The following is a 17,398-nucleotide window of genomic DNA, read 5'->3' as shown; positions in this document are numbered from 1 at the left end:
GATACCAGTGGTTAAAGCTTTCATGGAAGGAGTAAAGAGACTTCACCCTCCTATTTCAAACCCTCCACCAGGATGGGACCTTAACGTGGTGCTATCTAAACTCTTGGGCCCCCCATTCGAACCCATGCATAAAAGCAGTCTCAAACACCTGACTTATAAAACGGCCTTCTTAGTAGCAATAACCTCTATAAGAAGGGTCAGTGAAATTCAGGCTCTTTCAGTGCAGGATCCATTCTTTACAGTTCATAAAAATAAACTGGTTTTACGTACACACCCTAGGTTCTCACCTAAGTTTATTTCTAAATTCCATGTGAACCAGTCCATCGAGCTTCCGGCTTTCTTCCAAGACCCACAAAGCTCGGCTGAGGTGAAACTACACACCATAGATGTGCGTAGGGCGGTCCTCTACTATGTAAACAAGACCAGACCGCTAAGGGAAACAGATCAGTTGTTTGTCTCCGTAGCTACAGGCAGAGAGGGAGATCGCGTCTCTAAAGGTGCCATCTCTAAGTGGATTGTTAACTGTATCCAGCTGTGTTACTCTCTTTCTGAAAAAACTCTGCCTTTCACGCCAAGAGCCCACTCTACCAGAGGCATTGGGGCCACTCTGGCTTTCATTGCAAATGTACCCCTTGACACCATTTGCAAAGCAGCTACTTGGAGCTCTATTCACACTTTTACTCAGCACTACTTCATTGACACCCATTCCAAGACAGATACTCAAGTGGGGCAAGCGGTTTTAAGACATTTATTTACTCATGACCCTTCTCACATCCCACCTCCTCCTTCTTCTAACACTGCTCGCTAATCTATGCACAGCATGTGATCTAAGCAGATTCAACAAGTCTCAGAAGAGATACATTACTCACCGTAATCGTATTTCTGATGCTTGTATCTGCTTAGATTCACATCCGACCCACCCTTCCTCCCCTCTGAGAGAAGGCGCATGGATGCTTGTAGTCTTATCTATCTGCTTGTATTATCTGTACTCGCGCTACTCCTCATGCTACCTCATGTCAGAAAAAAATACAATCTGAGGGTCCTAGACACGTGAGGGATCATGGGTACAGTGGACGTCACACTAGGGATAGTATTACTGGCACGCCCTGTGTCGAGGCCCATTTTCGAGTTTCGAAAAACAAACTGTAATACTCTGCAGCTTCCACTAGATGTCGGCCTATGCACAGCATGTGAATATAAGCAGATACAAGCATCAGCAATACGATTACGGTGAGTAATGTATCTCATATATTAGCATACGTCACTATAGCGCTTTGATTAACTTTCGCTTTGATTGTTGTAACAGGCTTTGCTACACTTTTTTTTTTCTTTTCTTTAACCAGTTGTACTGGTGCCAGTTGTAGTGGTGCAATCAGTAGATGCGTGGGGGTTATCTACAAAAAAGTTGGAGGTTCGAGGTTACCCTGGGGTTTCGAACAATGGTGATGCTAGAAAACAGTTTGTCATGTAAAAATGTCAGCTTGCATTGCTGCTTTACAGTGGCAGCCACCCTCCCTTTCCCAAAACTGGGACATGTATTTTAAATTTAAAAAACTTAGGGACAGGGATCCTAATTCCGGGACATTCCCGACAAAACCGGGACGTCTGTTCACCTTACCCTGAGACGAGGCTGAATCCATAACATATTCGCACATTCGCGATGCCTGCACAGCAGTTCGGAGAGGGGAAGTTGTAAAGCTCAATAAAAAAAGTTTTGCAGTGCCCAAAACAGATTTAGAGCCTGCCCAGCTGTGCTCCTCCGACATGTTTAGCAAGGGGTGTACCTGCACACCAGTGTATAGGCTCCTATAATACTAAAATGGGAATCTCCTGTGAACTGCACAGCATTATCCGCTAATTTTGCATAGAGTAAAGGTTAAATGCATTAAAAGTGAAACATGTAAAAGTAATCAGCCATATTTACTTTTTTAAACTGGAAACACCACGTACCGCCCAGAAAGAAAAACACACACACACTTCTACTGTTTCCGGGGTTTAAAAACAACATAGACTGCTGGCATTATCCATGAGTCAGATGAAACAAAATGTATGCTTTAACAAATATCAAATTTAATATAAACTTATCTGGTGGAGCTGGAAAGGGCATCAGTATAATGTCCAGTGGAGACAGACCCAAAAAACAGCAGTGGTGCCCATGAGTCATAATTAATTTTGTATCATACGCTTAACACCGGAGACCAGTTCCAAAGCGCGGGACCGAAATTGAAACCTGTGTTGCTTCCAAGACAAAAGTGTTGTCCCCTAGAAATCCTCTCATATGCGCAGAAGAGGTGGAGCTGAACAATTTAATAGAGATAGAAGATGCACAAATCGATATTCTCCAGTTTACTTCCTATCATAGATTATAAAAGGTAGTAGATCTTCTGGAGGTGGATAACTCTAACTAAGGTATGTGAGGAGGAAGATGGACGAGAAGGTAATAGTATATCATTTCAGAGCATATAAGATATTGAGTGGTAAATCATGAACATTACAATAACTGTACGCTTGCATGCACATTGAACATCTTTCAAACTTAAGAATATCTTGCAATGCCTTATTTCAATGGAATGAAATGAACTATCTGATTAAATTTTTGCTTTTTGCCCAATTAAGGTTTTACAAGACCTCCGTGATCGTGATGTGCTTCTTCATTCCAACTGTGGTTCCATGGTACTTCTGGGGAGAATCTTTAAGCAACGCCTATTTTATCTCTGCCATCCTCCGATATGCCTTAGTGCTTAATGCCACATGGCTAATAAACAGTGCCGCACATATGTTTGGGAATCGACCATACGACAAAACTATCAACCCACGAGAGAATCGATTAGTTGCCTTTTCAGCCATTGGTAAGTTGACAAACCCAATTAATTGATTTACTGTCCTGAACATTTTGCATCAATTAGTTCTCAAGATTTGCTGAGCATCCATCAATCTCCTTTATATGGGAAACCCACGTTTTAATAAACCATCTAGAGCAGCGGTCTGCAACATTTGGCTCTCCAAATGTTTTGGACTACAGCTCCCATACTATTGAGTGATATAGCTATAGGCAGTGGGATTTGTAGTCCAACATATCTGCAGAGCCAAAGGTTGCAGACACGTGATTTAGAGCATATTTAATTTAGCACAACTATCCTTTATATAAGAACAACCAGCCTTTGGTGGAAGGAACATGACTGATGATGATAATAATGAGCCACAAATGGAAGATTCAGTTCAACATTTAATCAGGAATTTTCATGTACAGTATGCTATGTTTGTTTAATAGTTAATGCACAACATACAGCTGCATTTCACTCAAAGATATTTTACGAAAAGTGGACTGTATCACGCAACTCGCCTGCATCCATTTCTTTCACTGCATCTATTATGGCAGGAATTCATTAAACTGTGTATGTTTCATCAGTATTCACTAGAAAAAAGTCTACGTTTCTCGAATTTATTTTCACAGTTTGCTTTCTGGCACATTTTTCTTCAGAGCTATCTTTGCATTTCTCTTGTCCCTAATATGTGCAACTTCACATAATGTATGTCGGTTCTATCTATCCATCTATCTGACTCCTGGTGCATTCCTCTTCTCTTCTCCAAGTACACACACAATATAGCCTTTTAGAATGGGGAAGTGTTCATTACTGCAAAAGAGGAGGACCATACTTTGGGGAAAGGGATAGTGACCCCTGCAAGGACTAGAAGGTTTGTCAGCACTTAGTGCAGGTTTTGGAATTGTAATGCTTAAGTAAGAATATTATAGTGAGTTAAGTAAATGACATAAAACCGTTAGTACATTGAATGTTGGGTTTTTTTAGTAATAAAAAAGGTTGTGAAAAGTTATGCTCTTGAGAAGGAGAGTTAAAGCAATAGTAGACATGTTTTCCAGAAGAGTGGGTTTTGCATTCTTTTAATCCCTTTGTATGATGCTGATGAGAGTATTTTCTTTAGTTTCCATGTCAGTGTAACATGGTTGTAAAGCCAAGTGGTAATTTATTTTGTGCTTTTATCTCGGATTCCTTTTCAGTGTCCATGTTGCATTTTCTGGCTAAGGAGAGTATTAAGAGAAATACTTTTAATCTGCTTGTCAGAATGCTTGCAGGGCCATTAGTACCCGGTGAGTGGGAGGGGGGGTGGCATCCTCCCAGCCAATGGGGAGGCTCAGAATGCAGGCATTACCACACGGTAATCCCACTGCCCTGAACCTCCTCACGGCCGGCGGCCGCCATCTCCCCTCGCCGGGGAAATAATGTAAGTCTTCTCCCAACCTCCACCCACAGAATTCCCTTCCCACCCTCCCACCCCTCCACTTACCTTGTTTTGTCCCCTCCTGATCTGCGACAGGCCGCCATGGAAAGGGAGAAGGGACTAATTAGAGTCCCTTCTCCCTTCTCCTAGTGGCCATATTGTTTGTTTACTTTTTTCCTATTTTTTTTTTTTTTCAATGGCTGCCATGAAAATGGAAAACGGACTTTGTTTTGGTGTCCGGTCAAAGGATCGAAAAAAAAGGATCGAAAGCCATTTTTTCGGAACCAAAAGGACTGGAAAAAAAGTTTTGATGCTTTTATATTTATTTATATATTTTTTAGTTTAGTGTGCAAAAAAACGTTTTTTTTTTACAAAGGAAAACGGGGTTGGGGGGAAACCCGCTATTTAAAAAAAAAACTTTTTTTTCCCGCCACTTTTGGTGGCGAAAAAAAGGCATTCGATCCTTTTGTTTTAAATACTTTCAACTATAACCCTTCGTTTTCCTTTCCCCGGTGGCCATTTTTCATTGTTGACTTTTTTGACTTTTTTTTCTGTTCCGAAACACCTGAGCGTTTCAGAACAGAAAAAAAAATGGCTTTAGTACCCAGTTCTAACGGACCGGGGTACTAATGGCAATAGGCCCAGAGCCTGATGACCATTGCCACGCAAGGTAATGCCCCCGGGGCCTCCGTTAAGTACCTCGCTACGCCCGGGCATGTAACTATGGGCCCGGGGGCATTACCTTATGCGGTAATGGCCCGCAGGCTCAGGGTTTATTGCCTTAGTGGCTGTTGACCACATTCCAAATTCTGATTTACTGAAAGACCATTACTGCAACCCACATTGTATTTAAGAAACTAACTAGACAAAATTGCATCATTATTGATGGATTATTGCATTGTTGGTACAATGCTTTCCTGTATAGCCACAATGGCCCAGTGTATCCTTAATAGATGGTTTTGTGGAATTGCATTGTACAGAGTGACAGTAACCAAAGCCTGCAGACCTCCTTGTCCTCAGGTTTATGATCATCTGCTTCATGACAAGTAGGTAAATCTATAGTCGCTGTAGCCAAATTAGTGTGATTTTTATTTCAAAATGGAGGTTATTTAAAGTTGCAATATCCGCATTTGTTTAGGATTTGGGTGTGTGTGCTATGGTGTCAAGGGAACACCTTTGGTGTAAAATTGCTCGTAACTATCGAGCAACAGCTATTGTTGTTCTTTGGCAGAAGCGGAAACACTTTTGTCACTGACACAGATGAAAAATATTTACCGAAATTTAGACTCTTGCCCTTACAAGACACACGTACATATCGGAAAACTATGTTGGAAAGTGTGTCTCATATTGTCAGTTGGTCCCAGTAATTGAAACCCATGTTAAATCACACTATACGTTTCATATTGAACCTTTTAATACCCTACCAAAGTTGCATCAAACATTTCATGAATTTCTTAAGCAGCCACGTGCATTTCATCCCACCAACAAAACGAAATGGATACACGTCCAAAACCCCCTTTAAGGACTCCAACCCATCCTCACAACCCAAATCATAAGGGTCACAACAGTTGGCAAAAGTGGGCAGATTAACGAAAATAAAGAATTGACAAAAGGCCATCAATAAACACAGGGGAGCAATACTGCTAAGAATGTAACAATTCAACTACAAACATCAAGAGCTCGGATACAGGGACAGTCCTGGAAAATGGATTGCGTGGGTGTGCATCAGATTTGATGTTATAGCCTGCACCCAAACAGTCTAAAACAATAAATGTACCATTCAGATAGCACATTGCAATTCAGCCTCCCATTACAAAGAGCACCCTATAGTCAGGATGCCACCGAAAGAATGCCACACTATTGTCCTTACCCATAACAAAAAAGGCATGCCAGTCAGACTTCTTTTGGCCACATTAAAAGACAAACATATTTTTACTTTCTGTAATGTATTTATTTTGCTATTTGTATCACGACTATGAAAGCCTGGGTTCACTTCATGCATTGTATACTCCCGCTCGGGCTGAAATGCCTCTAAATGCTTGATGTTTAGGTGTCATGGTACCATAGGTGCAGTTAAACAGTATTTGGCTGTCTGCATGTTCGATGCTGTGTCAGAACAGATTTTAGTTTCGGTATTACTCGAGCATTTGTATGTGGATTACCTTTTCTTTTACTTCAGACTAATGTGATCGTAAATCCACTCAACAAACCCATCGCAGTAAAACTGCTGAAAGTGGGAAACATCTCTCTGGAAGCTACAGTTGCCAAGAAGCATTTGCTCTATTGCCTTTGATCACTATGCAAAGAAGTGTTTCACTATCATTGTGGGGCAAAGCAGTGCCAAATCATCAAACTGTGGTAAAACTGTAAATAAAAAAAACGGATTCTAGTTTACATTGACATTCACTCTAGTCATTTTGTACAGTAATTCAGTGCTGTTAAGAGGCTCCCGAGTGGTACATGAGAAATGTATACGCTGGAACCTAAAATAAGTGAAATTGCAGGTGATTCTAAGAGATCAAACCACAGACGAGCCTTTGCAAAGTTTGTCTGAATTTGAACCACATGACTTAAAAGGGGACCTGTGGTTGGAACTCTTTTTTCTGCCTCAGTCAGATTTCAGAGAGGGAGGAGGTTGTTGCTGGAGGCTGGAGCATACCTGCCTACATTTTCAAAATGAAAAACCCAGATATCTGCATCACTGGAATGCCACGCCCACATGTTTGCAAGGCCACGCCCGCATGCTTTTTACCTTCATGCAATAGATGAAATATAATATAAAGCTTAGGTGCACTGGAACAAAGCTAAAGCATGCATGCTTTTTTTAATTCAATCTCCTGGGTTTATCTTTCTGTAAAAGATCCAGGGGGCCGCGGAGAACATACAAGTGCGTTTCCTTGAACCATGTGCAGAAGTGACCGACTATGTATGTATCAAATGTGGATGCATGCCAGAGGTGGTAGTGTGTGTGCTGTGTGAGGAGCTGCTCCCCCACCGAGTGCAGGCATGTGTCCGGGCGGGCCTGGCTTCTCTGGGCTTCAGAATGGTACTGGGGGAATCCCAGCCTTTGAAAAGGAAACCCAGAGCAGTGTGACAGGCATTATATTATAAGCCAAAACTATTGGATTACAGTACAGATGGGGATCCACGTTGTCTGCTCTGTATAACAGCACACTGTCCAGATATTATTATAAAACAAAAGGAGGTAGGAAGGTACCATTCTTTTGTACACATAAAAGTCTCTGTATAAAATCTGGTCAGAAGACAACACTGAATATATAAACCTGACAATACAAGGGTCTCGGAAGGTCGTCCCATGCGCAGGCAGTACATCTATGGAACAGCCTTCCGAAGGAATTATGCGCAGACAGAAACCTTTTGACCTTTAGGAAATGACTGAAAACAGTACTTTTCAAATAAAAGACCCTCGACCCTGAATGCTAAATAGACTTCTGCCTTGTGCCCTGATGCCTGCGGGCTCCGATGCATTATAAACAAACAAACAAATAAAATAAACAGACACCTGGTTGACTTTATACCCCATGTGCCATGTCACCACAGGTAACTTCTAAATTCTGATGTGTTGGTATGGAGCCCGGAGTGACTGCAGGTTGGGAGGGCACTGCAATCACACCTGCAGTCGCCCCAGCACCCCCCAACAAACACTTACAAGTTTAAGCAACTTCCTGGTTACTTCCAATTTTTTGCAAGCATAAAATTACATATTTGACTCGGAGCAGCTCAGAGCAGCTCTATCTCCACCCGGTAGGTGCTTGAGATTTGGTAAGTCTTTTTCATGGTCGCCAATAACATTTATAATCAGCTGGGTGTAGAAAAGCTAACTTCAAAGGTATCTAGGAGATCGCATAACGGGCAGTATACATTAAAAAGGGCTGGTGAAAGGCAGGCACCCTGTGGCATATCGTACTGTAGCCTCTCTGGTTTGGAGTGGCCTTCACCCCAGACAATTTTAGACATTCTATTCAGCAAAAAGGATTCAATCCAGAGGGCTGCCTCCTCAGAGCAACCAGCAAGATTCTTCAACCGACCTATAAGCTTCCATGGTCAACAGGGTCGGAGGCTGCTGAAAGATCTCGCAACATCAGCCGCCCGACCTTGTTGTTGTCCATAATTTTGAGCATTTCAGTCTGTAGGTCCAACAAAGCACTTTCCGTGCCATGGTGGGACCTGAACCCAGATTGTCTGGGATGAAAAACTTGAGATTTCTCTAGGTGCTCTTGTAACTGAAGAGTAGCAATTGTATCAACCACCTTCAATAAAAACAGCACATTGGTAATTGGTCTGTAATTAGTATAGGCCTTCTGGTCCAATCCTATCTATATCAATAACAGGGTCACTGCCACGTTTTTTAGTGAATCAGGGATGTAACAATCTCTGAAAGTGGCATTAATAAAACGGACCAAGAAGGTGGAGGAAGATACTAAGATGTTCCAATATTATTTTAGAAGGGAGGATCTCACCCTCACAGGTCGTGGGCTTCATTTTGCTTAATGCCTTGGTAAGAAAATCTTCTGAAATTATTTGAAAAGTAAAAACGTGATCACAATCAAGTTTAACCTCATTATTACTTTCCACCGGGGATACAAACATGGGGTTGGTAAGGTTTTAATTAATTTGGACATATGCAGCAATGATCTGGTCTGCAAAAGCCTTCTGTACCGCTTCACAATCCTCATATTCGGGGAAATTTGATGGAGCGTCTAGGTTTTTCTAAATCTCTTGAGTATTTCAAATAGCTTCCTAGAGTCGTTTTTAGAGGCTGACATCAGTAGGTCAAAGAGTGATTTCTTCACTAACAAAATCTCCTCATGGTAAAATTTACCAGGGAAAGGGGCAGCACATTATCACACTTTAGTTGATGGAAAGATAAATTGCTAGAGGCGAGCATGCATAGAATTGAGCTATAGATCACAAATTATTAATTGTGACTATAACATTGCTAATTGGCGATTTGTGCAATACAGGCAGAAGGCGGGCATTAGGAGCACACCTCCGTTTTCAGCACTGCATGTACTCAGGAGGCTGAGTGAGTAGAAAGTTGGAGTCCCTTTTCTTGTCCCAGTTTATCATAAACACTACATATATGTGGGATCACTTGGTGGTATGTTGTTTTTCTTGTGCAGATGTCCTTGGATAATCGTGCTTCCCATATCTGTTATTAATAAATATGGAACAGCTTCTTGCAAAAGAAGGTAAGCACATGTTTGGGGTACTAGGGAAGATCAGTGGAAGTATTTACATGGGTCCTCATTGTTGATATATAATATATATGTGCATTTAGGATAAAGTGACTACAGAAAAGCACAGGAAAAGCAAGTGGACCATTTAGAGACTACTAGTCGAGTGGCTACAACCTGAAGATATGTTGTCTACTATATCATTAATTGATGAAAAGAATAGCTGATGACAGAATTATACGACCTTTTGAAGTTTTACATTTTATTTTATTGTTTTTTTTTACAACGTGCTGAGTTTGTTTTCGAAGCACAGATCCGGTATTCAAACCTCTGTTGCTATGCGTGGTCTTGCTTCCAAGACCAGCATGCTGCCCCTGTGCTATCTTCCGTTCACCAGGATGTCACACATACTCCACCCTACTCTAACAGAAAATGTGTACATATGTTTGAATTGTAGATATAGGAAAGACACAGGAACACATTGGGTTGTCTTGAAAACATTGGTTTTGTCCTGATGAACGCTGCACATGGTTTTAGCACAATCTTATGCTCATAAAAAGGCCGAAACGCAACGTGTCGACTATTGAAGAAATCAAGAGGCTGCAAATAAGGGGCAGGTCATGAAAAGGACTAATAAGACTCTAGGAGTCCCCGATGTGTTGGGGGGGGGGGGTTTCCCCTTTACATCTATGTGTTTTTTAAGTCTGTCTGGGATTTATGTTGAATATATATATATATGGTTTTTCTATCTGATGATCTTTTGATTATATGTTGACTCATGCATTTGTCTAGTTGTACATGTATTGTTTGTTGGTTCACTAGTTTATGTACAGTTTTTAACTTGGATATAATAATACAATAGACTTTTATTTTGCTAAATTGATTGACTAAGCGGTAATGGGTGGAGACGATGTAACATGGAGGCCTTGATCAAGTTACGTTGTTCATGCATATTATACCCTGGAAGATCAAGGCCTACCAGGCAACATGAGTTTATAGATACTTTAGTACAGATGGGTCGCAATGGCATATGAGGAGGAACAGAACATTTTTAGGTGTTGTTTGGTTATTTACCCACCAACTGCCCATGGCCATGGTAATCCCTTTGGGAACACTTGTGTATGCGCCTTGAAACACCTGTGTATGGGTGCGATAAAAATACATAAAATAAATACTTAAAATATCATAACTACCAAACCGGCATAGGTGCACACCACATTAATAGACCAGTTTAAGAAGATTCAACAAAAATGCTAAAGAGGACAAGTAAGTGTCCTGTAGGTAAGGACGCTTGCGTCCCCTGCACACCTCAGCACTGTAAAACAGTCAATCACTAAGGCAATATAAATAATGTAAAGCATTTTTAGAGCACAGCACAGTTAAAATGAAAATGTATTTAATACAAAAATAATAAAGGTGGAAATAAATTTGGCTCAACGCGTTTTGGGCTAAACCCTTCATCAGAGCAAATTATACAACAATCTTCCTCAGATTCTTAATGCAATTCTTAATGAAATGATCTACAAAGTAAATAGACAGAAGGAATAAAGCATTTAATTTTTTGACCATTTGGAAAATATATATATATATTTTAAACTATCATGCCCCATAATGTATAGCTATCCTTCACCTGGATGGCTCACAACATCAATGTACAAAATTCCAAGGATGTCCACTTATTCTGCAGTAGCTCAATTCGTCACAAACCCTTTGTAGTCCACACCTAAAAATAAGAAATAAAAAAGCTGTAACAAGTGCTATTCTAATGGCTATAATCTGTCAAATCTGGCAAATGAATCTGCTTGAAATATTGAGATAGCTATACAGCTTAAAATAAAGCCTCTGGCCTTACCTCTTGAATCAAGAGTGGCTTGGAGAGGATTTCTAGTATTCGCATCAAAAGCTTGTGTTTCAACAGACGAAAGAGCTTAGTTCGTTTTACAATGCTTCAGTGGGCCTCATTACGAGTCCGGTGGTAACCCAGCCGGTGCCCCCGGCAGGGTCACACCTGTCGGGTGCACCGGGCATGGCAGGCAGACTCGGAGTGTGGTGGTCCGGAAACAAGGGTGCAAGTAGGCCCATATTTTTGGCTCGTTCGTGGCTCTTAAATGATAATGTGCTGGCTGTTAGTTTGTAATGTTGACAGAGTTCAGTGATTAATTGAAATGTGGTCGTCCCTGGCAACATTACCAAAAATAAAAACGGACCCATTTATGGTTAGAAATTGTACCCAGGGGTGAACTACTTACCACTCAGGCTTGCTATGGCACTCGTCAGACGCCATATTGTTTCATGTTACAGCAGTGAAATGTTTAATGCTGTTTAGTTTTTACGAAAGGTGGTGAAATAAAGACGTAGGAAATGTTTCTGCATCCATCTAAGGTTACAGTGTTTTTCCTTGCTGCGTCCTTTCTGTTTGCATTCAGCCAATGAGTATTGACTGTTCTATTCTTAGCTCAACTGCTCCCTTGACCTCGCTGTTAAACGCAGTGAGAGAGGGGTTTTAGGATGGCACTCGTAGCAAGGAAGGAAACAAAATATAGCTGGCATGCCCATATCTCCCCCAGGAAAAAAAAGTGGGAGAGGTGCACAGCGTCCATGTGTCCCTGGTCTCTGTGGCAATCCCCCTGAAACCCTTACCCTCACTGTCCACGGAAACAGGGCAAGCAAGGCTGGGAAAGTAGTGGTGAATGGAGTTTGGTAAGTGCGCACTTCAGTGTCTCAGCCATCAATGGCATTGATACTGATAAGGCAGCTGCGGTAGGTGGAGCATGGGGGCGCTGTGGTCTAGCTTCCTTGCGCTCACTTTGTATTGATTGACAAAGATGGTGAAAGCTTTGATCAGAAATACTGTATCTGAGTTCAAGAAAAGTGTCCATAGTAATCACTCTACATGGTGCTTTATAAAAGGTCCACGTCATAGGTGAGCAATTGATAACCAGGTACGGCAGAGCTGAGCTAATCGTGGGGCCAACAGCAGCACACATCATACACAGATACATATATTAATTACATTCAGTATATTTTTAAGAAGTGGTTACTAAGGGGGAGACGGGAGATGACCCTCTTCCCCCTTGCAGGCATCAGAGGTCCCTTCCCAAAATGGAAAATGTTTTTGTGGGTATTTTAAAAAAAAAAACTTATTTTATTAAGCATTTTGTAAACAAACAGTGCACATCACAAGTGTCATAACTGAGATGATTGCTACGACGTTATCGTGCTTCCCTTCAAACCGTGGTTTCCCTTCCCAACACCCCCCTCACCCCTGCGCCTTCCCACGGAGACATGTTGGGTCCAAGAAATTGTTTGTCGCGCTTGGATTTCGAGCGCATCTGTGAACATTCTGGAGCGAGTCTCAAAAAAGGGATTACTTGTAAATGTTGAGAAAGGGTGACCATTCCATTTCTCTGCTCGCTGTGAGTTCATGGGGGGAGGGGGCTCCTGTAATGTTCTCCATCTCCTATATTTCTCTGGCCTTTTGGGTCCAACATCTTTCTGATGGGAGGGTCTGTAATGTCCACTTTATCGTGAGGCATACCCTCGCTGCCAGTAATAGGACATGAGGCATGTGTGGGAGCCGCGACCATCGGCCCTCCCGTTCTTCCAGACCAAAAACGACTAGTCTGGGATTGCAGTCTCGTTCCACTCCTATATTTTTCATCCAGGCCAGAACCTCCTTCCAAAATGCCTGTGCTTTCGGGCACGACCACCACATGTGCCAGTAGTCTGCTTGTTCGCCGCATCCTCTTCAACATATTGAACTCGATTCTCTAAACATCTTGGAGAGGCGCTTGGGGTCATATTGCCAACTATGAAGGAGTTTTAGGCCATGCAGTTTACATTGGGCCGAGATGGAGGTTTTGTGAGCATATTAACAGAGGCGTTTCCAGCAATCTTTGTGCAATGGGAGACCCAGGTCTTTCTCTCACCGCTTCCTGAGAGGTTCATTTGTGTTTTTGTGATTGTGCAGGAGGGTCTAGTATATCTGGGAGATGAGGCATTTCGACAGGGTAGCTTTGCTTAGAATCTTCTCTAGTGGCGTTAGGTCCCTCTGAAGTTTTTCCTTCCATTTTGGGGATGTCAGGACTCCCTTCAGCTGCAAGAATTGGAAAACTCCTATGGGTTTGATCTGTAGCCCCGTTTTTAGTTCTTGGAGTTTGATGTATGAGTCTCTCTTCTCTGTCCTACCCTTTCTAGTCCCTCTCGTACCACCCCTGGAAACACAGTGGATCTCGTTTCTAATAGGGGGGGGGCACAGATGTGGCTCATGGGGGAGGGCCATGTATTGTGACCCTTGATTTCACTTTTGTTCCACCAGAGGTTCAGGAGCGGGCCCAACATTTTATGGCTAATGATTTTACCTGCGAATGCTGATTTTGGGGCCCTGAGCCACTCCCCCAATATTACTGGTCTTAATAGATTGTTTTCTATTTCCACCCATTGTTTGTTTTTGTCTCCTCTCAGGTGCGGCACCAGAGCTCTAAATTGGGCTGCACAATAGTAGGTATAACAGTCTGGGAGGCCCAGTCCCCATCCCCTTTGCGTAAGCAATCCGTTGTTTCTTCCCTTGCCACATAAACTTGGTGATTTTTGCTTTTAGATTTGCAAAATGATTCCCTGGGATTTCTATTGGGAGCATTTGGTATTGATAGATGAACTTGGGGAGGATTGCCATCTTGATTTGCGTTGAGGCGACCCAACCAGGAGATTGTCAGTTTCCTCATAGAGGTCCTTACTTCTCTTGTTGATACCCAGATACTTTAGTGTATGTGAGACGACTGGGATTCCCGAGATGGTCGGGGACTCCTCAATGGCATCCCTCGGGTTGTTATATGGGAAAAGTGTAGATTTCTCTGTGTTGACCTTCAAACCTGCCCATTTGCTGTATTTCCTATGGTTTGCAGGACGCTCGGTATGGAGGCTGAGGGGTTAGCTAGGTATAGGATAAAGTCATCGGCGAACATTGCCAACTTAAATTCACAGTCCCCAATTCTAATCCCTTGAATGGTTGGATCCTTTCTGATCATTTTCCCCAGTGGTTCAATGGATAGAGCGTATAGGAGGGGAGAGAGCGGACATCCCTGCGTGGCTCCCCTTGTGAGGATGAATTCCCCTGATGTTTTGCCATTAACTAGGACCCTTCCCGTAAGGGCCTTGTACAACGCTCCTATCCCTTTTTTGCGAACCTCTCTCCAAAGCCTATGATCTCCAGTGTGGCCCAGAGTACTCCCACTATACCTGATCAAAGGCCTTTTCTGAGTACACGCTGAGCAGAGCTTGTCCTTCCCCTTTCTCCCTCGAGTGTTCCATAATATCTAGCGTTTTGCGCATGGTGTCAGCGCCTTGTCTCCCTTTTATAAAGCCCATCTGATCCGGGTGGATCAGGAGAGGCATAATACCTTCCATGCGTGTGGCCAAGGTTCTTGTGTAAATCTTTGCATCAGTGTTTAGTAGTGATATGGGGCGGTGCGACTTGCAGCTGGTGGGGTCTTTCCCCTTTTGGGGATGACTGCTGTATGGGCTTTTGAGAAGGATGGCAGCACTTGACTGGATTTCTGTATGTGGTTAAATAATTTAGTCATGTGAGGCACCAGAGTGTGTGTAAAGTGCTTATAGAAACCCATTGTGTAGCCATCCTCCCCTTGCGCCCCCCCACCCCTGGCGGAAGCCCATTTATTGCCACCTTTACTTATTCGTGGGTGAATGGGGACTCAAGGGCAGACCGCTCTGCCTGGGTTAGCTGTGTCCCCCTGTCCTGGCTATGTATTCTTGCCTCTCTATTTCCCCCCCAGAGCCTTCCGTTTTATAAAGCTCCTCATAGTAGTCTGCAAAGTGGTCGGCTATGTGCTCCAGGGATGTTGCCCAGCCTCCCTTCTTCCTTCCCAACTCTCTCGACCCATCTCTCGGCCCTCTGAGCTCTCAATTTGGACGCTAGGATTTTGTCTGCCTTGTCACCCTTTTCGTAACATTTTTGCTTTAAAAATGTCATCTTATGTATTGTCCCGTACTTCCAGTGTGTTCAGGTCAGCAGATATTCCTCTTGATGGGTCCCTTGGGAATGTAGTGCGTCTTCTAGATGTTTAATTTCTCTGCCCAATTTCTCCTCCTGCAGTCTCCTCTCGTTTGTTCTTGGCACCTTCCCTCACCAAGGCCCCCCTCCTTGTGGCTTTCGTGGCCTCCCACAGCGTAGTGCCATCCACCTCCCAGTTGTCATTTATTAGGAATTATTCCTCAATAGCGGCTTTGAGCTCCCTGGCGAAGTGCTTGTCTCGCTAGCAGTACTCACTGCAGCGCCACCTGGAGTCCCGCCCAGCTATACCCTCCATCCCAAGGCTCATCGTTACTATATTGTGGTCTGACCACCCCACTTGGCGGATTGTTCTTTCCCTTATCCGTGAGTGGTGCTCACTACTGATTAGTAGATAATCGATTCTAGTGAAAGTAGTGTGGACACTAGACAGGAATGTTTATCCCTTCCTGTCTGGGTGTTGCCCCCTCCAGAAGTCTAGCAAACCCCTATCTGCAAGGGTTTTTAAAAAAAATATTTTACCCCCCCCCCCCCATTCCCCCTCCAGTGCTGCCCCTTTTTGCTCTGGTCTCATTGCTTGTCTATGTATCCATGGGTCCGCCTCCTGTTATGGTTACCCCTCTACTTTTTGCCATAATGGTGGCGAGGGTCTTCTCTTTGAAAGTTTCTGTCCCTGATTGTGGGTGTATACTCCCGCTAAAGTTACCCAAGTTCCTTCCTAGCTTCCCTGTACCATTAGGAGCATACCTTCCATCAATGACTGGACCCTGGGATTCGACGACCGGATCCGTTTGTATATTATTAGCCCCACCCCTCCTTTTGTCTCAGTGGAGGAGGCCCAGAACGTTTGGCCTACCCTTTTCCCCTTAAATGGCATCTGTTCCCCTGCTTTCAATCTGGTGTCTTGGATGAAGAACATGCCGAGCGATGCTCTCTCAAATTTCTGCATCACCAATGACCTTTTGGTGGGGGAGTTCATACCCTTGACTCTTAGTGTGCCCACCCTCACGAGATTGCTTCCTGTCACCTGCCTTACTTTTTGCTAGGTGTGGTCCCTTCTCTCTATTTGCCCCTCCATCTGCTCTCCCACTCTCCATTCGGGTCTCCCCGCTCCCTCTTTCTCCTCTGCACGAAGCCCCATATGTCCACCCTTCCCTAATAACTGAAAACATGGTTAACCAAACAGATCCATGGACTTGAACCCAACCTGTGGTTCTTTTAGTTGAGACGCTCTCCTTAAACTGAGGGCCATTAGGTTATTAGCTCTCCCCACCAGGGGATCTTTAACTTCTTCCCTTCACCTTTACCATTTACGTCTCTGGGCTTTTTTTGTTGTTTGTAGCTGCTTTGAGATCCTGTATTTTCTTCCTACTTTACTTGTTTTGCGCCTTTGGGGTCGAACTTCCATCTTCATTGTCCTTGGGGAGTGGCCCCCCTGAGGACCTGGTGGGCTCCTTGTTTCTATGGTCTCTGTAAGGTGTTGCAGCACTTGCTTTGCTTCTTCCGGTGTGGTAATCTGATAATCTTCTCCCTTGACCTTGAATGTCAACACAAAGGGGTACTCACCTGTATCGTATTCCTCACTGCGTGAGCCACGTGGTAAGTGGTCTGCATTCCCTCCTGCGTCCCAGGGTGAAGCCTGACAAGTCTTTATACATCTTGACCTTCAAACCATGGTATTCGATAACCTGTGCCTGCTTAGCCCTGAGAAGGATTTCTGTTTTCTCTTTATATTCCAGGAATTTCACCACTACAGATCGTGGGCTGCTGCTGAACGCTCTGCCTCCTCTGTGAACTCTTTCAATCTGCACTTCTTTACCTCCCTCCGTCTGAAAGAGGAGGTTCACAATGTCCTGTACTTTCTTCTCGACCTGCGCCGGATTCTCTCTGTCTGTCTCTTCCAGGCTGATTATCCTTACGTTCGATCTCCTTT

General features: G+C 43.4%; 1 protein-coding gene across 2 annotated transcripts in view; it reads left to right on the top strand.

Moving 5' to 3' along the window:
- SCD (stearoyl-CoA desaturase) overlaps positions 1-17,398 on the top strand; it is a 126,178-nt gene that overhangs the window by 89,083 nt on the left and 19,697 nt on the right. For both annotated transcript variants that reach the window (XM_069610495.1, XM_069610496.1), the window contains exon 5: positions 2,617-2,849. In XM_069610495.1, coding sequence (XP_069466596.1) covers positions 2,617-2,849 — 233 coding nt within the window. The remainder of the gene's footprint in view (positions 1-2,616; positions 2,850-17,398) is intronic.

Source organism: Ambystoma mexicanum, chromosome 8, assembly GCF_040938575.1.
Source record: "Ambystoma mexicanum isolate Mex_15411 chromosome 8, UKY_AmexF1_1, whole genome shotgun sequence".
Lineage (NCBI taxonomy): Eukaryota > Metazoa > Chordata > Amphibia > Caudata > Ambystomatidae > Ambystoma > Ambystoma mexicanum.
The sequence above is the reverse complement of the archived record's forward strand: the minus strand, read 5'-3'. Positions and strand labels throughout refer to the sequence as shown.